Source organism: Mustela lutreola, chromosome 1 (assembly GCF_030435805.1).
Source record: "Mustela lutreola isolate mMusLut2 chromosome 1, mMusLut2.pri, whole genome shotgun sequence".
Lineage (NCBI taxonomy): Eukaryota > Metazoa > Chordata > Mammalia > Carnivora > Mustelidae > Mustela > Mustela lutreola.
Genome location: NC_081290.1, coordinates 196,714,518 through 196,736,460, shown reverse-complemented (window position 1 = coordinate 196,736,460; position 21,943 = coordinate 196,714,518). Strand labels below are relative to the sequence as shown.

The window sequence follows — 21,943 nt, the reverse complement described above, 5'->3', positions numbered from 1 at the left end:
CTTTTAATTTTATAAGCTGTAGAAACAGAGTGAATGGATCAAGCTGAAGTGTTGCATCTTTCATGCCAAACAAAACCTGTGACTGAGCTCCACCACCCACCTGTTTAAGACTAATTTTCAATGCTACACATAGAAATTCTCACCTGCTTTGGAAATCTTCATCTTTTGGTTTTCTCCTTCCCCACTACATGAAAAAAAACTAAGATTACATAATACTTTTGGGAAAAGCCTATAGATTTGCTTCATAAAACAAAGCTATGTGCACTTAATTCTGTCCACTTTTGGGGTACCTGGGTGGTCAGTCTGTTAAGAATCTGCTTTCTGGGGTGCCTGGGTGGCTCAGTAGGTTGGGCCTCTGCCTTCAGCTCAGGTCATGATCTCAGGTTCCTGGGATGGAGCCCTGCATCTGGCTCTCTGCTCAGTAGGGAGCCTGCTTCCCCGCCCCACCGCCCCCGCCTGCCTCTTTGCCTACTTGTGATCTCTCTCTCTGTTAAATAAATAAATAAAATCTTAAAAAAAAAAAAAAAAGAGTCTGCTTTCCCCTTGAGTCATGATCCATGGATCCTAGGATAAGCCCCACATCTCACTGGGCGCCCTGCTCAGCGGGGAGACTGCTTCTCCCTCTCCTACTCCCCCTGCTTATGTTCTCTCTCTCAAATAAATAAGTAAAATCTTTAAAAAAATTTTTTGTTCACTTCTTTTTATAAATTATTTTTATTAACATATAATGTATTATTTGCCCCAGGGGTACCGGTCTGTGAATTGTCAGGCTTACACACTTCGCAGCACTCACCACAGCATATACCCTGTCCACTTCTATTGTACAGTTTTCCTATGGCCTGATCATGACTACATTCTGTATATGCTTACAGTTTAGAATGACAGGCATTGTATTAGTCTCAAACTGTTGAATTTTCACATTCAACTACCCATTAAATGCCAGGCACTATGCTAACAATATTACTATTACCACACGCCCCTCACCGCCAATAAACACTATATCGTATTTACAATGAGCCAGGCACTGTTGTCTACGCTTTACAAATGCTCACTCTTCTATGAAGTGGACACTAGTATTATCACATACCACAGATACCATAGATAATGCAACTGAGGCACACAGATGCTAAATAATTTGCTATGGGTCACACAGCTATTAACGCATTAGCTATTAACACACTGGGAGGCTGAAGTCCACATTGTGTATGTGCTGCCGAAGCGAGCACCTGAAGTCCACATTGTGAACACACAATGGAATATGGTCTCACCAAAGATGACTAAGATCAAAACCTGAAGGGCCATGACTTTTTTTTTTTTAAAGATTTATTTAATTTATTTGACAGAGATCACAAGTAGGCAGAGAAGCAGGCAGAGAGAGGGAGGAAGTGGGCTTCCCGCTGAGCAGAGAGACGGATGCGGGGCTCGATCCCAGGACCCTGAGCTGAAGGCAGAGGCTTAACCCACTGAGCCACCCAGGCGCCCCAAGGGCCATGCCTTTAAAGGGAAATAGAACTGTAAACAAATATTTATAACACATTTGTGCTAGGTTTAATATACTTGCATGAGGTACAGGAAAGATCAACAACTGTGCTCAAGGGAGATCAAGAAAAGCTTTATTGGAGATAGATACCACCATGGGAAAATTCAGTGAAATAATTAGTATTCATCCTCCTTTAGGTCTTGGAAGTATCTGACATTTAACTCCATTCTCTTCTGGATATCGGATTTTCCTGAATCTCCTCCTGTCTCTCTGGGGTAAGCTCTTCTTCCTCTGTCCCATCCCCAAATATTCAGGGTCCTCAGCAAACTGCTTTAGGCTCTCCATCCGGTCACTTCACATACTCTCCCCACCCCTACCAGCTACTCCAATGGCTTAGAATACCAACTAAATGCTAAGGTCTTCCTTATCTCAATCTCCCAGCTCAGACCTCTCCTGCGTTTGCAACCCAGGAGACACCTGGATTACGCAGCCCTTCACAACTCAAACATACTTTCAGACATACTTCAGACTTAAAGGTCAAAAAACAGTTCAACAATCTGTATCTTATCATGTGTTGTTAGGTCTCTGACTGGCAGAAATAATCTCTGGGTCACAGGGCTATGTGATTATTTCCCTCCTTCTGTTTCAAGGCCAATGCAAGTATTTATTGATTTTGAAAGAATATACTTTACGAATGCGCTTGTAAGTCAATTTCGATCATCATTAAGAGCAAGAGAATGATTGATGAAAGGCAACTCAAGGGAGAGGTTTAAGCTTGTAACCTTAGTCTACCTTGATATTCTTTCCAGGATATTTGCTTTTTCCTAATAAAAATGAACTGAAAAAAATCTCTTTGACCTGGAAATGAACTGAGAGATGAATGCATTATTTGGTCCTGAACCAAGAATCTGAAAGCTAAAAAAAAAGGAGCTATGATCTGCTACAGGGGCCACCACAACTAGAAAGCTCAGGCAAAGTTCGAACGAACGACTTTAAAAACACTGCTTTGCTGCGCAGGTAGCATCAGTCTTAAAAAGTAGCCAGTAAAAGTACCTGAGGAAAGAAACAGGTAAGAGGAAAACAGGTTAGGAAGACCTAAAAACATACTTTGTTAAAGAGCAAAGGAGGTCAGTGCAAGGAGGGAGGGGCTCACTGGTGGGAGCAGCGACAGAGGGCTGAGCAGCTAGAGCCCAAGGGACATGGACACTTTATCAGGGAAAAGAAAGCACCTCTCCTCCTTGACTAGCAAAGGAAAAGGTCCCCAGTAGGCCCCGTCGGAAATATGTCAAGTACAGTAAAGTACAAAGAGCAAATGAAAACCACCCTGTAATCCCACCTGGTGTTAATGACCACTGATATTTTGATTTCCGTGGAGAAAAGCGGTTTTCAAGAAAAACTCTTGGAAGAAGTGCAAGCCTGCTGGTTTCACACTCATCAGTTCAGAAAACTGTATTTGTTAGAGTTTGCCCCTGCTTTTACAAGGAATTTTCTGCATTACCTATAAATCTTTCTTTTCATTTTTTTCTTTCAACTTTTCTTCCTTCATCTGAGTAAGATTAATTTTTTAACAGTACTCAAATAGCCTATAGATTCATCAAAAGAGCAGTAGCAGGTGCTTCTACAGTAGAATAAAGAAAGCAGCAGTACATTTCTAGTGCCTGAGGGCAGTGAGGGCAGTGAGGGAATGAGGGTGAATGAGACTGAGGAGGGAGAGAGCAGATGGCTGGACCATCCCCAGTCCTGCTGGACATGGCTTAATGGGCTCTGTAAAACCGTGGGGTGAAGCACTAAGTTCTCATTACATGCAGGGGCTTGCCATTTTGGGGGGGGGGCTGATATTCATTCTAGCAACTGACTATGGAAAGCTGCTCCAATGCAGAGACCAAAAACTGAAAAACTTTAATGGGTCCTCTTTGAAGCTACCAGTGCCATATAACAAGAATGGATGTTACAAAAGGGGATCAAAGAAAAAGAAAAGAGGGGAGGAGGGGGAAATCAGAGAAATAGAAGAAGATAATGTCCCAGAATGGAAGGACATTACTTTCCAGGATGAAAGGGTCCGCTGAGAACCAGAACGGTAGATGAGGAAAGTCCCATACTTTGGTACCTCATTAAGAAAGCCCGGAACACCAGGGATAGAATATTCTCAAAGCTTCTAGTAAGAGAGAAAAGAAAAAAACCAATGAAACAAGGTCTCATAAAAAAGGATTTGATTGCTACGTCTCTAGAGAAATTACAGACACCAGACAGCACAATCATTCCTTCAAAATTCGGAGAGGAAATTACTTCCAACCTAGAATTCTATAACATTTCCAAACTACCAGACAAGTATTATGGGCATTCAAATACTTCTTAGGAAATAAAGAGGCAAGCCAAGAAATGGGTCATGGGTGACAGCCCATGAGGAGAGAGGACAAAGGTAGTTCCTGAATGATACCTGAATAGTTCTCCATTGGAAACATCAAGTGACACATCTGAGCTCATGGAAAATATTACTGATAAGAATGTGGCAATTATGTTGGAGCATCTGGGAAAAAATTAACAGTATGCACGTATGTGAAAAAAACAGTCAAAGGTCAACCTAAACACAAGAGAGGATCTGAGACAGATCATCAAGCTCAACAGGCTAATCACTGGGGGAGAAAAAAGCAAGACATAACATATGAAATGATTTAAAAATATGAAGATAATGCCTGAGAAAAGAGCAAAATAACGGAGTGGTTGCCTCTAAAGAACGAGATTATGAGGTGGGGAGAATGGAGGGACCGCCCCCCACCCCATTCTTCTAGTACTCTTTCTTTGAACCATGTATGTTGATTACTTTAACAAAAAACAAAATAAGAAGGGAAAAAATAGCAACATTTAAAATCTGCCATTTTTCTTTCTACATGCTTTACTAACCTAACCTTTCTTCCAGTCTATCCATAAACAAATGAACTTTTTAGCTGGAGGCCTTGTTGAGCGGGAAGGAGTGAGGACAACAGATTCCTGAGCTTTTAACTCAACATTTTCCTGAATCAAAATTTCTAGAGGAGGGATGTGTAGATTTAAAGGTACGATGGCGGTTCTCCCCATCAAGCAAGTTGGGGAAATGCTGCCTAGTACATGGGAATCAGTAAACTCCAGCGTGGGTTTGGTTTTCTAACTCAGTTATAACAGTGCAGCTCTCCTATTAACAGTGGAGATGATTTTCGTTAACGCAACAATATCATTAGAATAAAACGCTTACAGTATATTCCAATCATTAACAACTGAAACACACACAAACAACAATCTAATCTTTAACTTACTATTGTTCAAATTTTCAAATGCAGAAAATAGATTTATTCAACTTGAGCAACTATCTGTTGCAAATACCTTCTTGAATTTCTATAGAGATCCTGACATCATCTGGCTTTTATCCAACCACATGGTTGAATAGTCCCACAGTTTTATATCGTTCATGTTCTAGAACCATGGTTTTCCATCTTCACTCTTCCAATGTATAGAAAATGCTCTCATGTAATGATCTTATTTTAATTTATAACCACGAAATGCTAATAACTTGAGTACCTTCTACATGCTAGGCATCCCATATATTGATCTTGTTGATAACTGCAACAATACTATTAGGTATTACTAATTATGTGACACATATGGAAAAACGGAGGCTGAGAATAAATGCTTGTAAATGACAAAGCCTTGTGCAAACCCCAGTGTTTTCAAAGCTCATGCTCAAAATACCACGCTGCCTTACTTCTGGCAAGCACTGGAATTTGAGAAATCATCTAATTCTTCACCACACCTGCTTTTTGGGGTGACAAATTTAAGGTCCAAAACACTAAAGTGAGTCACCTAAGTGGCAGAATTAGGCTAAATTCCTTATCTCTTGATTCCTACCCTATTGAAGGCTTACTTAACAATCTATGAACCTGGTGCTATACTGGTATGCAGGACGTACCTAATATTTTTGGGGCCTTAACCATGTGCTAAGTTCTACACAAGCGCTTTAACCTGCATGAACTCACTTAATCCTTACAGGAGTCCTAAGGCAGACACTATCTACGTTTCACAAGACAAAGAAGCTCAAGAGAGAGAGGTTAAGTAACCTGCACAAGGTTAAAGAGATAGCAGGTTGCAGGGCCAGGATTCTGAAACCATCTTTCTGAATCCACAGTGCAAGCTCTGAGCCAGTGCGCTCTGAACATCCTTAAGTACAGGCTGCATGTCCCTTCTGAATGCCCAGTTTTATTTTTCTAATTAAAAGAGCATGCATGATGTGAGGGCTTTTCTCGAATCCTGATGCAAACAAATTAACTACTTAAAAAGAGAGACCAGCTGCAAAATTTGTCCACTGACTCCTTGCTTAGTGATACTAAGAAAGGTGTGATAATGGTATTGTAGTTTTGTTAAAAACCAGTTCTTATCTTTTACAGACACACACACTGAAGTGTTTACAGATGGTTCAACATCATCTGGGAGGTCAGGGTGGGTGCAGAACAAGAGTGGCCCTGTGCTGGTTGGTTGTAGAGGCTGGTGGATGGAAACATGGGGTTCATTATTTTCTCTACTTGTATAAATGTTTGAAATTTACAATTAAGAAAAAAATGCATGATTAAAAAAACTAGAAAAAACATGATATTAACAGTATTTGGGAAACAGAGCTATGAAAGATTTTCTCCCCCCTCCACACATTTTCTCTATTACTTTTATAATGGAAAACATAAACTATTTAAAAAAATTCTCTGTATTTTCTCTAAATAGGCAGAGCAAAACTGCCTGTAATCTAAGAACGTCAAAACATTATGACAAAAGCATTTCCCATCTCTTCACCAGTTAACTACTTTTTAAAAACTTTTAGAAAGGTCACTTTGTAAGGGTAAGTAAGATCTTCAAATATAAACTAGCCAAAAGCATAAAAGCACTTAAGAGAGAAATAAATTAGAGGACAATTTAACAAATACAATTAAATATACAATTCCTTTCAATAGTTAGCACTAGTCAAAGACCTTGATTGTGTAGTAATGCTAACTTTCCTAAATGGTCAAAAAGGCCACAGGCTAGGGATCTCCTCAGCTTATGGTGTGGTCAGATGGGGACCGGACTTAGCATCAGCTCCCAGGCGAGCCAGCTGTCTTCTGCGTGCACCCTCCAATTTTCTACCATTTTCTACCATGATATGAAAAAGTTTGGGAAGTACTGGTCTAAGCCAGACCTGTCTTGACCATCACTCAAAAGCCAAATAAAATGCTGACATGGAAAAAGTAACTAACATCCATATTATGGGTTATAACACAATGTTTTAGAAGACCACTGCTTTCTAGTATTTTTTTCTCTATCTGCACTCCCTCTCATGCCCCATATTAGGGAATCTTAAGGTCTATTCCAGCACCATTCAATGAAGTGACCTCCAAATATAAATGTTAGCTCAGTGGCATAAGGTTAAACTCTAGGTACAAGAGCAGAATCCTGATTCTCTGTGCTTATGCTAAATGTATGTATGCAAGCTAAATCTGAAGTAAGTTCCACTTATTAAGAAAGTACGTGTCAATGGAAAAATCCTCAAAGAATAGAAGGTTGGAGTTCTAAGGATCTTCTTTTAAAGACAAAAAACTGGGGCACCTGGGTGGCTCAGTTGTTAAGCCTTTGCCTTCTGCTAAGGTCATGATCCCAGAGTTCTGGGATGGAGCCTGCATCAGGCTCCCTGCTCAGCGGGAAGCCTGCTTCGAACCTCTCTGGCTCCCCCTGCTTGTGTTCTCTCTCTCGCTGCGTGTATGTCTCTCTCTCAAATAAATAAATAAAATCTCTTAAAAAAAAAAAAAAAAGGGACAAAAAAACTGAGCCCAAGTTACTTGTTCAGGTTGACAAGCAGCTAAGCTGGGACTAGTCCCCAGATCTCCCAGCTGCCAGTAACTGCACTTTCCAAGGCACCTCCAAGGAGTTCCTGCTAATTCCCCTTTGAATCTAAAACCAAAAACCATCCAAGTACTTCTTGCTCTTCAGGGACTGAACTCTTATTAGTCTGCAACTTGCAAATCATTATTTGAGAAGTCAGAATCTAACTTCATGCCACTAATTAATCTTAAATTTGTGATATCTAAACACAAGTTCCTTTATTAGTCACTCTTTGTTTATATTTGTGAAATTACAACGTCATCTTGTTCTTGGACGCTTCTGGAAATAGCCTCAAAAACGAATTATCAAGTACTTCTTTAAATAGTTATGTGGGGGGAACACACAATGATAAATCAAAATCTACGTAAAGAAGTCATGTTTGTAGAATGAAGGCAACACTAGACACCACTAAAAGAATTTTCTTCCTTGTACTGAGAAAACAGTACAGACAAGAGGAGTCCCCAAACAAATGGAGAATGTGACACGTGTTGAAGTCGTAAAGTATGTAAGTACAGGAAAATGAACTGCCTAAAATAAAATCAATTGAATGACGAAGGGAAAAGAGGCAATATAGCATTAAAAAACAAAAGACAGACAACATATTTGCATAAATTCCTGTATATGCAGACAGCAACTCTAACCACATGCTTTAAATATTAAGATATAACTTCTGCACCCATATTGGATAAAGCTGCATTATGATTAAAAAACAAACAAAAAAACCTCTGAATTCTTCAAACATCTTTACAGTTTCAAAAAGAAAAACCTGAAAGTTCTTCTCTAGAAGAAAAAATTGACCAGTGTTTTTATTCTTAGGCACTGTAGTGTGTACCTTGGGTTACCCTGAAACCCAAGAACACAAGCTCTGTGTCACCAAGCATTGACATCTGAGTTGGTTCTTCATTTGTTTCCTACTACAGAATGCCAATTCTGCAAGAATTGGCCATTAAGCACAGGTTAAGGAAGGAAGAGCCCTTACACAAAATCATAAAAGTCCTATACCTAAAACAAATTTGTAATTAATGTAATGATATAAATTTAAATATTGACATTCACATTTCAGAGTCCTTGGAAAAGAAGGCTTCACCTTACCTGTGAATTTGCCAGGAAAAAAAAAAAAGAGAGAGAGAGAAAGAGAGAAGTTGTGTCCCAACCTCCCTCGGGAATTCTTTGAATTTATATCCTGATCATCTGTCTTATTACAGAAACATACATACACAAACCTTCCTCCCCACTCTTTACAGATATATTTACTCCTACCTCCATTCTTCAGATCAAAAACTGACAGAGAGAAGACAATTCAAATGTTCAGACACATCTACTATACGTCTGTGAATGCACTGCATTATACTAAAGAATGAATATTTGTGGGTTTACTCTGTGCCTAAAGTGGGGATTACAAAGAAACCATGAGTGAGTCTTCAAGGTACTCAAGACTTCGGCAGCAGCTGCCAACCACACATCCTGACTTGTATTCAAAATCAGTTCAAACGCAAAGAACAGTACAGTGTAGGGAGAAAGATCACGGGATAAAGCATAACCTCTTTACTGTTCCCCTAGACTGCAGCATCCCGGCTAAATCTATCCTGCATTCGACTGCCAGATTCATTTCTAGGATTGAAGAAGTTTCTCTCCTGCTCAAGAAGCTTCAAACACGCCTCATTACTTATAACATCTAGCTCAAACTCTTCTTGGACTGAAGAAGTCTTCTATAGGTTTGCTCCACTCACCTGTTCAACTTTACTCCTGCTCAATATGGCTCCCTTCTGCCAGTCCCTTTCGGAGAGGTAAGTCGCAAACCTAATTCCACTACCTACTGGAACTCCTCAAGGGGCCTTCATTCTCAGCAGTCTTAAAAAATTGTTTCCTCTAGTGTCGGTACAGATCCATTAGTTTTCTGAACATCCCTTCGGAACTCGCCATTAGGTTTCTTAACAAATGGCAGGTATGTCCCAAGGTATTTTTCACATTAGCACCCCAACCAGAGGTTCATCTTTCCAGATACCCCTCGGTGAAATCAGAGGGAGTCGCTTGCAGTTTGGGCATGGGAGTTCCAACACTGCACCTTGGAAGAGAGGGAGAGAGGGTTTGGGGTGGTTGCAAAGTAGGGAGGGGGAAACATGAAGGAAGCATAAAAGGGAGGGGAAGGTCCGTGCTCTTTACCGTATTTTCAGTCTTGTCTTTGGAAGGAGCGGGGAGAGCGTAAGGAGAGAGGAGACTCCAAAAAACTCAAGGTGTTCCCTAGGTAGGAATACGGGCTGGGGGCCCCCGGATAACGGAAGGGTTCCCATCACCCCCGGGGGAGAAGGACAGGTTACAACCTGAAACAAAGAGGAGGTGAGGAGTGGAGAGCCTACAGAGATCGGGCATCTCCGAAGGACGAGCGGCAAGGAAATGAGAGGTGACACGACGCGTCCCTCAGGGGGCTGGCCGGACACCAGGGATGTGGTTGCCAAGAGGGACGAGGTAGGCGCCTAAGAAGGCTCTGGGGCGAGCGTTTATGGGGCATCGCTTCCACGGGGCGCGGGGGCGGGGAAGTGTTTTTGAGTGGGGTCTTCTCGCACAGGGAGAAAAGGATCCCGGTGCAGTGCTCTCCGAGAGCAGAAGCCCCGGAGACGCGAAAACGTTAAAGCGTTGAAGAACCGGCATTTCCTAGCCCCAGCCCGGCTTCCCTACACACTCACCGAGTCTCCTCCAAACGCCACCGCTCCAGCTGCAGCTACCGGCCGGCGCAGCCGCACTCAGCGCGCACCACCCCACGTGACTCGGCCCAGAGCCCGCCCCCTCACCCTCCACGTGATCCTCAAGACCCGCCCAAAACCTCCTGCCTCTCGCCCCTCTTCGGCGCGTGGTCTAGAGACGCCCCACCTCTTTTGACAAGATGGCGGCGCCCAGCTCTAACGCGCCTCGCCTCTGGGTCTGGGGTTCCAGGCAGCGTTTGGGGAGTGTCTTTAGCCTCTTCTCAAAGCCATTTTGTTCGGCCGCTGCTGCGTCTGGGACCATGAGTGCCCAGCGATTAGCGGAGAAGCTCCGAGCCCAGAAACAGGAACAAAAGACGAAGCAGCAGCCGGTGAGTCCGAAAGGACCACAACTCCCAAGAGGCAGTACGTTCCCGGATTCTCCGGCTGGGAGTGAGGTGGGAGGGTCCGGACAGATGTTAAGGAAATGTGGAGGATCTGTGGAAGAACGGGGAGAAAGGAAAGGGAAGAGGTCAGTATGGTACCGTATCTTCCTGCGGGCTGGATCTTTGGCTCCTGCCGGCCTCAGCCCTGAGCACTGCGTGGAGATAGGTAAAACAGACATGCACCGCCGCTCTCAAATTATTCCGAGAAGGCGCGAGTCCAAAGCAGAAATAGTCATTCCCAGCCCACATTGTCACCCAAACTTATTGAAAGTCTTCACCAGTCTTTTCCTGGCGCTCCTTCTCTCCGCATAGGTGCCCACAAGCCCTGTTCAGCGGAGAGTTCAAGAACTAGTACGGTTCACAAAGCAGCTGCAACGAGTCCACCCCAACGTGCTTGCTAAGGCACTGAGCCGAGGGATTGTGCACCAGGACAAGGATCTCGTGGTCATCAATAAACCTTACGGTCTCCCTGTGCATGGTAAGGACCATGTGAGGGAGGTTGGTGCTTCTGTTTTCACTACAATTAGGGGCAACTCTGACACATTACTTGTGGGGCTCGAAGACTTGCATTCAAAATAATTAAGCTCTTGTAGAGTACTATATAAGGCACTACTGAAGACAGAGATAGAAAAGACAGTCTCTGCATTCCAGACATCTGGCAGTCAGCAGTGATTTCTGGAATGCACTGTGTTCAGACCTCCATGGGAATTTTTATAGAGAAATACTAAGGCTTTGTGATTCTTGTCTTCATGTTATGTTCCATCAAAACTGGGATAGAAGAGGGGCACCTGGGTGGCTCAGTGGGTTATGCCTCTGACAGCCCAGAGTCAGGCTCCCTGCTCAGTAGGGAGTCTGCTTCTCCCTCTCCCACTGCCCCTCCCCTCTGCCCATTATACCTCGCCCTTTCTCATTCACTCTCCCTCTCTCAAGTAAATATATAAAATTAAAAAAAAAAAAAAAAAGAACCAGAAAAGAAGAAATGACATATAAGAAAAAAATAGATAGCACTTAATATATTAAGGTTCAGATCATTTCTCCTTCTGACAATGGCACCAGTATATTTTTTGCCTTTATTCACAATTTTCGCACATTCACTAATTTTTATAAGTACTCTGTTTCTATTTTTGGCCTATAAATCTCTTGTGGATAACGTGTTCTGGTAGTTTATTACCTTCTATAAGTAATGGTATTTCCATATAATGACTCTGAATTTCCTGCAAGGGTCTTTTTTAACCATGGTGATTTATTGCATATTTTGTTCACATGATCCAGAATATAATTTCATCAGTTAAGTCCAGACCAAGGAAAATAGTCCATCTTCATTGAACAAAGATCAGAAAAATCTCAACCCACAAGCCCCAAACTGCAACATAAATCAGTCAGCCACCTCAAGCCATGAGTGGAGACAGAATAACCTGAGAAAAATTAGATCTTATACTATGCATGGGCAAGGATCAAAGAAGGACCACCTTAAACATGCAGAAACTCCAATCACAGAAACCAATATGAAAACTAATTAAAAGGGGGGAGGCGGAGTTTCAGCCAAAGCAAAGATTAAACTGCCCTACAGAGAGATCTCTACTATTGAAAACATACACAGGATTCACACACACACAAAAACACATATAAATCTGGGAGTGCCTGAGTGACTTAGTTGGTTAAGCGTCTATCTTTAACTCAGGTTAACTCCCACATGATCCCAGGGTTCTTAGATTGAACCCTGAGTCAGGCTCCCTGCTCAATGGGGAGCCTGCTTCTCCCTCTGCCTCTGCCTCTCCCTCTGCTCGTGCTCTCTCGCTCTTTCTCAAATAAATAAAATCTTTCAACAAACCCTGCATATAAACCTATATAGAAGATAACTTCCTTTAAAGAGTTTATAGAAATTATAAAATATAGAAGACATTCATGTTATTAAAAGTGCCAAAAGATATGTATTCATGATAAGAACTTAAAAAAGAATAAAAGGAAAATGTCTGTGTGTTTGTGTGCACAGAGTACTTAATGAAACTCCAGGACGCCTGGAACTTAATGAACATTGAAATATTTCTGAATAAATGTTGAATGTAGTTGTCTAAGACAGCTGGAGTGAGATAAGAAAGACCGATAGAAAGAAAATGCAGGGAAAGGGATTTATTGGGGGAAAAGGCATAGTTGTGCTAAAAGAACGCTTTTGGGAGAGGTATGGAGAAAAGTATAAAGACAAGGAATTAAGTCAGACATTGCCAAGTGTTGTGTGTATTTTCTTTTTCTGTCTTGATCTTTTTCTTCCCATTCTTCATGAGATAATTATTATCCAGATATTTACATTTTATAGTTAAGAAAACTGAAAGTTGGAAAGATTAAATCATCTATTCAGGTTCAGTGGCTAGTTAGGCCTAGAATAGAACTGAGTAGCATCTCACCTAAAGGTTATCTTCTTAGCTCTTCTGTAATAGCTCAGGAGAGCCTCACAGTCTTGTATTCACCCTTGAGTTTACTTGGCAAATTCTCAAACCCTTGTTTATATAGTGAAATATCAGACCTCCTCATTTTGATTGCTGACTTTATTATGAATGTGCAAGTAGATTTATATATATATATATATATATATATATATATATATATATATATATATATCTGAGGAGGAGGCCACATGCTGTAGGCCAGTGCTTCTCAGACATTATGAAAAGGCATGTGAGTCCTTTGGGCATCTTGTAAAAATGCAGATTTTGATTTAATAGTCTGGGTTGGGAGCCTGAGATTCCTTTCCAACAAGCTCCCTGGGCTTTGACATTGCTAGTTCCTGGACCACATTTCAGAATAAAGCTCGTGAAAACATTGACTTTCTTCCCAGGTAGAGTTCTTTGGTGGGATCTTTTACTGGCCACTAAAACCTGTGGCTCTTCCCTTTGTAGGTGGCCCTGGGGTCCGGCTGTGCATCAGTGACGTATTGCCCATCCTGGCAAAGATGCTTCATGGCCACAAGGCAGAGCCCTTGCATCTGTGCCACCGGCTGGACAAAGAAACTACAGGTGTAATGGTGTTGGCCTGGGAGAAGGAAGTGGCACATCAAGTACAGGAGTTGTTTAGAACCCGTCAGGTGGCAAAGAAGTACTGGTATGAAGCCCATCGCCAGTGGTAGACTTGGTATAAATGAAGGCATCCTTTTATCTCATTGTCCATTCATATGGAAGGACCTCCTGTTAAGAGAAGGAAGGCACTGTGCTAGGACTAATGGGCCTATGAAAAGAATAGGAAAGAGACTTAAGTGCTTAGGACCTTAGAGTCTCTTGGAATAGAGATTCCTCATTGTGGTTGTACATAAAAATTATTGAAAATTAATTACACAAGTAATACATGATTTCATTCCTTTGGTCAAATCATCAAAAAACAAAGATAAAGCAAAAAATTCTTGGAGAATCTACCCACTCTGTTGTTCTAGTCCCTTCCCTTGGGATAGTTTGGTTTTTATTCCTCTGGTCCTTACTCAATGTCTTTATGAACATGTCTGATATATACTTGTGTGTGTTTATTACATTGTACACTGTACACTACTTTTTTTTTTAAGATTTTGTTTGAGAGAGAGAGTGAGCACAAGCGGGAAGAGCAGCAGGCAGAGGGAGCAGAGGAGCAGGCTCCTCGCTGAGCAGAGAGCCCAACATGGGACTCCGGGTTCATGACTTGAGCTGAAAGGAGACTTAACCCACTGAGCCACCCAGGCACCCCAACACTGTACTTTTCTTTTACCACTTAATTATGTCTTGGAGATCTTTCCATGTTAGTGCATATAGGTTTACGTCCATTTTTTTTTAATAGAAGAAATACAGGTGAACAAAACTGTAACCTACTGCTATCCTCCATCAACTCAATTTTCTTCTCCAGAGGAGATCACTTTTCTAGTCTTGTGTAAGCTTCCTGTATACAGGGCATGTATAAGTGAATTATTATATGGCAGTGCATTTAGCACTGCTTTGCATCCTGCTTGATTTTACTTGGATGGTATATCTTGGAGAGCATTTTGCATGTACATTTAGAGCTTCATAGTATTCTGTTGTATGGCTATATCATTGTTTCCTTATTGATGGACATTGAGTTAACTTTCTATTTTTCAGAGTCTGTTGCAAAGAATACATGATTATATCTTTAAGACAGATTCCTAAAGATGGAATTGCTAGGTTGAAGGGTATACACATTTAATATTTATTTTTTGTTGGTGGTGATGGTTTTTTTTTTTTTTTTTTTTTTTAAGATTTATTTATTTGAGAGAGAGAGTGAGTGAGTGTGAGCACACAAGCCAGGGGAGGGGCAGTGGGAGATGGAAAGGGACAGAGAATCCCACAGACTCCCAGCTGAGAGTGGGGCCTAATTGGGCCTCCATCCCAGGATCCCAAGATCATGAGCTGAGCTGAAACCAAGATTCAGATGCTTAATTGACTGAGCCACCCAGGCGCCTCTCACACATTTAATATTTGAATAGTTACTATTATTAGGTAGGCCAGGTTTTCCTCCCACTAGGGTAATGAGGACCTACCTCCCCCTACAGCTGACCAGCACATTTTGGGGGGTTGCCACTGTGATGAGGAAAAAAAAAAATGTTTTCTATTTCCCTGTGTATCAGTGATGTTATTTGTCTGCATGTTTATTGGGGTCTCATGTTTTTTTTAGTTTCCCTTTCTGTGAACAAACTGTCTCTTTCCTTTGCCTGGTTTCTGTTGGGCTGTTTATTATTTTCTGTTTGATTTGTAGCTACTCTTTTTATCTTTTCGAAGTTAGTCCTTTTTGTGCTACAGATTTTGCAGCTACTTTGTGATCCTGGGAGCCTTTAAAAAATCTCTATGCCAAGACCCACCCACAGAGGCTCTGATTAATAAGTCTGATGGGTATGGGCATCTGAATTTCTTAAAAGCTCCACAGCTGACTCTGCTGTGGAATCAAATGTAAAAACCACTGTAATAAGAGATTACAGGTAATGGTAGAGGTTTAGCATAGTAACTAAGCTCAACAAGATCTGTGTTCAACTGTCAGTTGTGCCGTTTACAAGCATGGGTCCTTAGGCATGTTCTTAAACATCTCTAAGCTTTGTCTTCATAGGAAAAGTGAGAATAATGGAGTTGAGGAAAGGGTTAAATGAGACAGTACATGTGAAGTGTTTGACATAGTACCTAGCTCATAGTAAAAGCTGAAAGACAGAAAATTGAGACTATCATGTATACTAGTAATCCAGGTGCAAGTCTGTAAAAAGTGTTGGGGCACCTGGGTGGCGAAGTTGGTTGGTCAGCTGACTCTCGATTTCACCTCAGGTCATGCTCTCAGGGTCGTGGTATCAAGCCCCACTTTGGGCTCCAAGCTCAGCAGGGAGTCTGCTTCAGGTTTCTCTCTCTCTCCCTCTGTCCCTCCTTCTCCTTGCACATGCGCTCATTCTCTCTCTCTCCAGAATAAATAAATCTTAAAGAAAGATGTTATATTATTTGTGAAAATTGTTTATGAAAGTTTAGACTTGGTAACCATTCTGTGGAGGAATTGAAATCCGTTCATTGTGTGTTGATGAATGAACAGGATTTGCTAGACGAGATGGAGAGCTGTGTTTTAGATGGTGGGAATGCATACACACAAAGGACAAAAGCAGGCAGTGTAGTTTGGAGTGGGGAATGGTGACAGATAATGCTGGAAAGGTAGACTGGAACCCAGTTAATGATGGCCTTAAATACCAGGTGCACAAAGTAGAAGTTAGCAGTAGAGCATAGCAGGTGACTGATTAACATCTACTGGCTTACTATGATAGCAGCTTGTTATGGTTATTTGTTTGAATCATCATCATCATCTTCTTCTTCTTTTTTTAATTTGACCGACAGAGATCACAAGTAAGCAGAGAGGTGGGGGTGGGGGGCGGGGGAAGCAGGCTCCCCGCTGAGCAGAGAGCCAGATGCAGGGCCTCATCCCAGGGCTCTGAGATCATGACCTGAGCCAAAGGCAGAGGCTTTAACCCACTGAGCCACCCAGGCACCCTTGTTTGAATCTTCTTACTAGACTTTGAATTCCTTGAGAGTGGGGATTTTGGTCTCGTTCATCTGTACAGAACTAGTACCTCCCTAAATCAATGCCTCATTATATTCCTGGAGTATGTAGTGAGTGAACATATTTGAGCATAGTGTTGTGTCATTAGGAAGAGGGAGCTCACAGTTAAAACTCAATTTAAGTGTGGTAAAATATATCAGATGGCAGCCCAAACTGCCACCAGCCCAAAATGAGGTGTCCAGTGTGTGACTTGTGGGAGTGGGCTTCGTTTCTGTGATAGGCCACCCAGCAGGACTCCTTCATCATTGACCTAGAGGAGGCATAAGCGTAAGGACACAAGAAAGGGTCGTCTCCCCATCTCTGACATGATGAAAGGAGACCTCCAGCAAAATGTTTATTGAGTTATGGGGGTTGTTTCTGTGACTTTGAGCCGAGTTCCCCTGTTTGTCTACCTGGCAGATCGGGCAGGTGCGGTCCTGTGACTTTTTCATTCCATTCATTCATTTACTTGTTCATTCATTTCATATGCAATCAGGACTTAACCATCTTTTAAAAAACAGGATACAAAACCATATTATCCTCATTACTTTTTTTTTTCTTAAAGATTTTATTTATTTATTGGACAGACAAAGATCACAAGTAGGCAGAGAGGCAGGCAGAGAAAGAGGAGGAAGCAGGCTCCCCAAAGAGCAGAGAGCCTGATGTGGGACTCGATCCCAGGACTGTGGGATTATGACCTGAGCCGAAGGCAGAGGCTTTAACCCACTGAGCCACCCAGGCGCCCCTACCCTCATTTCATTTTAAACTATACATACTCATTTTGGGGCGCACCTGGGTGGCGCAGTTGATTAAACGTCCCACTTTGGGTTTCAGCTCAGGTTGTGATCTCAGGGTGGTGAAATGGAGTCCAGGCTCAGGGCAGAGCCTTCCTGGGTTTCTCTTCCCCTCTCCTACTGCCCCTCCTCCTCACACGCACTCTCTCGCTCTCTCTCTCTCAAATACATAAATTAAACAAACAAACAAACCTATACATATTCATTTTTAAAGGTTGGAAGGAAAGACTATGTTATTAATATAATTTTTTGGTTTTTTTCCCCCAATAGTCTATAATTAGCATACATTACTTTAGTAGTAAAAAAAAGATTTGGTCATAAGAGTAGTATCAAGCTCTCAGGCTAAGTGCTATGACAGCCTTATGACTTAGGATGCTCCATTCTTAAGAACTGACCACAGTAGAGCAGAAGGTCCAGTGTTACACCTCTAAGTAGCCAAATCTGAGGAGCTCCCCGCTCACCTTATGACTTAAGCCAGGGTCTGTGTGTTATGCCCAGGACCATCACAGTGCGCGTCCCCGTGCCCCCGGCGGGAGTCGTGGACATCCCTGTCATCGAGAAGGAGGTGCAGGGTCAGCAGCAGCACTACAAGGTGGGTGAGCTGTCGTCCCCAGGGGCTTGGCTTTTCTGCTCTTCCTTTGCAACCATGTCTTGCTTTCTTTGGTGTCAGATGACACTGTCCCCAGGCTTCCGCATGGAGGATGGGAAGATGGTGAGAGCACGGAGCAACCGGAAGGCGCACACAGCTGTGACTCAGTACCAGGTGCTCAGCAGCACTCTGTCCGCTGCCCTTGTGGAGCTCCAGCCCATCACCGGTGAGGCACCACCTTTCTGCTGGGGGATGGCAAGAGCCCAGGGCTGCTGAGCCACGCCCAGGGCCTCGCTCTGGGTCCTGCCCTTCTTCCAAGCAGCTGGTGCTATGAGAGGGCTGGGATTGCAGCTGACGTGTTTGAGAGTGTGCCTCTGGTGCTAATCCGAGGCTGGGAGCTCCAGCGGGGATGGCTGTTTAAAAATAGTAGGTAGCAGAAAGATATAAATAGTTTGCTTACATTTATTTAAAAAATCTGCAAAGCGGTTTCTCAAAAAAATTAAACACAGAATTACCATATAATCCAGCAATCCTCATGGGTATCTACGCAAGAGAATTGAAAGCAGGGGTTTGGAAAGATCTGTGTACAGTAGTGTTCATGGCATCATTATTCCCAATAGCCAAGAGGTGAAGCCAGTCTCGATGGCCACTGCCAAATGAATGCGTAGACAAAGTGTGCGGGCAGATGACGGAATGAGTATGTCTTGAAAAGGAAGGAAATTCTGACATGGGCCACAATGTGGTTGGTCTTGATGCTAAGTGAAAGAAACCAACACAGGACGAATGTTGCGTGATTCCAATTATGACACACCTAGAGCACTTAGATTCAGAGACCAAGTAGAATAGTGGTTACCGGGGGCCGTAGGAAGCAGGAAGGAATGGGGAGTTGTCGTTTAATTGGGCCAGAGTTTCAGGTGGGGAGGATGCTTGTGCTCTCTCTCTCTTGCTCTGTCTCAAAATAAATAAAATCTTTTAAAAAAATGGTTAAGATAACATTTTATGTTATGAATATTTTGCTACAGTGAAAAATGTGCAAAGCACTACTATTTAGCATTCTATAATAATGTTATCTAAAAATAAAACAAAACGGGTCATTGAGTGGGTCGTCCCCCCCCCCCCCCCTTAAGCCTTGGACTCTTGATTTCCACTCAGGTCACAAGCTCAGTGGTGGTAAGATTGAGATTCTCTCTTTCACTCTCCCTCTGTCCCCCTCCCTTGCACACATGTGCTCTTGCTTTCTCTTTCTCGTTGTCTCAAAAACAAAAAAGTTAAGCAGGGAGAGATACCAAGTTGATGATAATGGTTATCTGTAGTGAAAAGGAAACTGAGGGGGAGGGGAACTTAGTGTCTTAACAGCATGTGTAATTTTATTTCCTACCAGCTTATAGTTTGTTCTGTTCTTCTTTATACTTTGCTGTAGGTGCGGCCTTGCCAGTCTTACTGTGCTTCAGTTAAATAGGGTTAGAAGCACAGTAATGCACAGTATGGTTTCTGGAGCTGCTCAAGTTTTCTCTTTTCTTGTTGTTGTTGTGAAGGAGTAAAACATCAGCTTCGAGTTCATCTGTCTTTTGGACTGGATTGCCCAATCCTTGGTGATCACAAGTACTCAGACTGGAATAAGCTGGCCCCCCAGGTGACCCTGGTTTGTCTGTGCAACAGCTAAGGGGGGGAGCTTTCGCTTTCCCCTTGTTAAAATCCGACGTGAGTCACCGCAAGGATGTATTGCCTGTACTGTACTAGTTACCCAAACTAGTCACCTCACTTAGAGAGAAACAGCTGCTGTTCTCACGGAGCTGCAGGATCTGTTCGCAAAACCCTTGTGCTTCATTTGTTTGTCTTGGATTGTGTTTGGAGGCTGGGGACAGGTGGGGTTGGTGGGGGGGGGGGGCACTTTCCGGAGGCTTCAAGCAGCCTTTCATGCTATTGGTGAAGATGGGTGGGGGACACTTGTTTATCTTTTGTTGTCATAGCCCATTCTCTAGGAAGGCCAGAGAACTGGCTGATAAGAACTTCCACTGGCCTGGTGGTTTTTCTCTCACCTGGGTTCCAAACCCTTCCAGGAATGTCCCTGAAGCAGGCTGTACACCGCTGTGCCTTCCAGGGGAGTTAGTGGTGGTTCCTTTGAGGGGAAAATGTCTGTCCCTATGTGCTGCTCAAGGACGAGCTCTTGGCCTGGCTCTCAAGAGGCTGTCTTGTCTTTGTACAGAAGCTGTCTCTTGGTACCCTGAAGAAGCTGGGGCTGCACCAGGCGAAGGCCCGTCACATCCCGCTTCACCTGCACGCGCGCCAGCTGATCCTGCCGGCCCTGGGGTCCAGGAAGGAGGAACTCAGCTTGGTCTGCAAGCCTCCTCGCTTCTTCGTCTGCTCCCTGCGACGCCTGGATCTACAGATGCCAAGTCAGGATCAGAATGGGGACGACGAAGCCGGACGTGAGGGTGCAATAAAGACCGCTGGGCTGTTTGGCCCCTGAATCCTTCACTTTGTTTCATGGATCTCACTTGGGACAGACTCCAGAAGAGCCAGGTGTGGGAAGTGGAAGAAACCCAGCTGCTTCTAGGCCTTTACTGGACACTAAGTCCTATTTACTGAGACACTGGCCGCACTCTGGAAAAGCCTGCGGGCAGTCTCCCTGCCTCCCAGTCTCCTTGCCCAGAGGGAAGAGAGCCCAGGACCAGGCAGACTGGGTCCATAATTGAAAAAGGAGAAACTCGAGCACAGAATCTGTGCTCTGAAACTGTTTCCGTCCAACAATAAATCCCTTGATCTATCTGGAAGGCTCTGGTGGTTGGAAAGAGTGTGTGGCGGTCATCTGACTGCTGGAGAAATTCAGAAGCAGTTAGCCACTGTCCTCATGGATGTTCAGGATCTAATAGCAAAACCTCTCTGCTCCACTTGTTTTGTCCCAGATTCTGCAGACCTGTCAGAAGGCAGGATTCTCTCCAGCCGCAGCGCAGGAGCCTTCTTTCCGTAGTGACTAGAGCCTGCAAAGGGTGTTAGAGAAGCGAGAAAAGCAGATGTGAAGTCCGGCCGGCAGCCCCTGGTGGGGAACACACACGGTCTGGAGAGGGCAGTGGTTAGCTCCAGCTCCGTGCTGCTCTGTGGGAACAGGTTTTCTCTCCTTTTTTTTTTTTTTTAAATTTTTTCAGAGAGTCAAGAAACCCAGATTCTGTAGAGTCTTAAACAGTGGCGGCGGGAGGGGGGGGGCACTGACCCCCGCCTTGTACAGTCAAAAATCACATGTAACTTTTGACTCTCCCAAAACTTAACTGCTAGTGGCCTCCTGTTGACCGGAAGCGTTACCAATGACACAAACAGTTGATTAACACATATTTTGTATGTTCTGTGTATTATATGCTGTATTCTCACTCAGCCAGAGAAAAGAAGACGTTATTAAGAAAATCATAAGGAAGAGAATACATTTACGGTTCTGTGCTCTATTTATCAAAGAGAAATCCGAGTATAAGTGGCCTGCACCATTCAGACCCATTTTTGGTGGATCAGCTGTATTTATGGGAAAGCTCCAAGTGTATTAACTCACTAAAATGAATGTGTACAACACAGCTGTCCCCAAACCCAGGTCTGCCCTGTTTCCCTCTAGAACGCCTCCTCTGAGGATGGGCTTTCTCGCTAGTCCCACCCCACTTCCTGAGCACCAGCTTCACTCCCCACAACCTCAACTAGCATAGGGCAGGTCCCACCAGAAACCTAACGCAGAGGCAAGTCTTGAGACCAAAACCACCACACACCCCCCCACACCCCGTCCCTAGGGGCAGGGCAGGGCAGGGTGGTACTGATTAGGACAAGGACACTGCAAAACACATCCTTATGTTTTCCCAATCTGCTGTCCTTGGCTCTCAAAGCCTCTGGACTGCTGTTAGCCTGAGGGCCTGGTAGGGTATACAAAGACTCAGCCTTGTATCGGGGCTTGCAAAGCATGCCATGGAGGGGGAGGGGTACAGACCCTGTTTCCCCAGTGAGGGGGGAAGCGCTGCTTGGTGCACTGTAATCCCAACGCTGATGACCCGGGGTCAGGCCAAACCACAAGTTAA

The 21,943-nt window shown here is 43.5% G+C and overlaps 2 protein-coding genes across 9 annotated transcripts in view; one reads left to right on the top strand and one right to left on the bottom strand.

The window, feature by feature from the left end:
• The window catches only part of FAM118B (family with sequence similarity 118 member B), a 50,156-nt gene extending 39,987 nt beyond the window's left edge, over positions 1-10,169 (bottom strand). For 3 of the 6 annotated variants that reach the window (XM_059184467.1, XM_059184439.1, XM_059184458.1), the window contains exons 1-2: positions 10,039-10,123; positions 9,085-9,419 (exon numbers count right to left, since the gene is read on the bottom strand). The gene's annotated coding sequence lies outside the window, so the exon portion shown is untranslated. Of the gene's footprint in view, positions 1-9,084; positions 9,420-10,038 lie in introns of all 6 variants that reach the window. The other 3 variants (XM_059184450.1, XM_059184420.1, XM_059184428.1) reach the window with 2 other exon arrangements.
• A 38-nt stretch (positions 10,170-10,207) lies between these two features.
• RPUSD4 (RNA pseudouridine synthase D4) lies at positions 10,208-20,668 on the top strand. Of its 3 annotated transcripts, none has more exons than XM_059184369.1 (7): positions 10,209-10,424; positions 10,791-10,956; positions 13,373-13,574; positions 17,804-17,897; positions 17,976-18,120; positions 19,430-19,527; positions 20,101-20,668. In XM_059184369.1, the coding sequence occupies exons 1-7, from the start codon at positions 10,236-10,238 to the stop codon at positions 20,362-20,364; spliced, it is 1,158 nt and encodes a 385-aa protein (XP_059040352.1). In that variant the 5' UTR covers positions 10,209-10,235; the 3' UTR covers positions 20,365-20,668. The 3 variants fall into 3 exon arrangements, with proteins under 3 accessions (XP_059040363.1, XP_059040352.1, XP_059040374.1); XM_059184391.1 differs by lacking the exon at positions 10,209-10,424 and adding an exon at positions 10,492-10,564; XM_059184380.1 differs by lacking the exon at positions 19,430-19,527 and having other exon boundaries at positions 10,208-10,424.
• Positions 20,669-21,943: the final 1,275 nt, after the last annotated feature.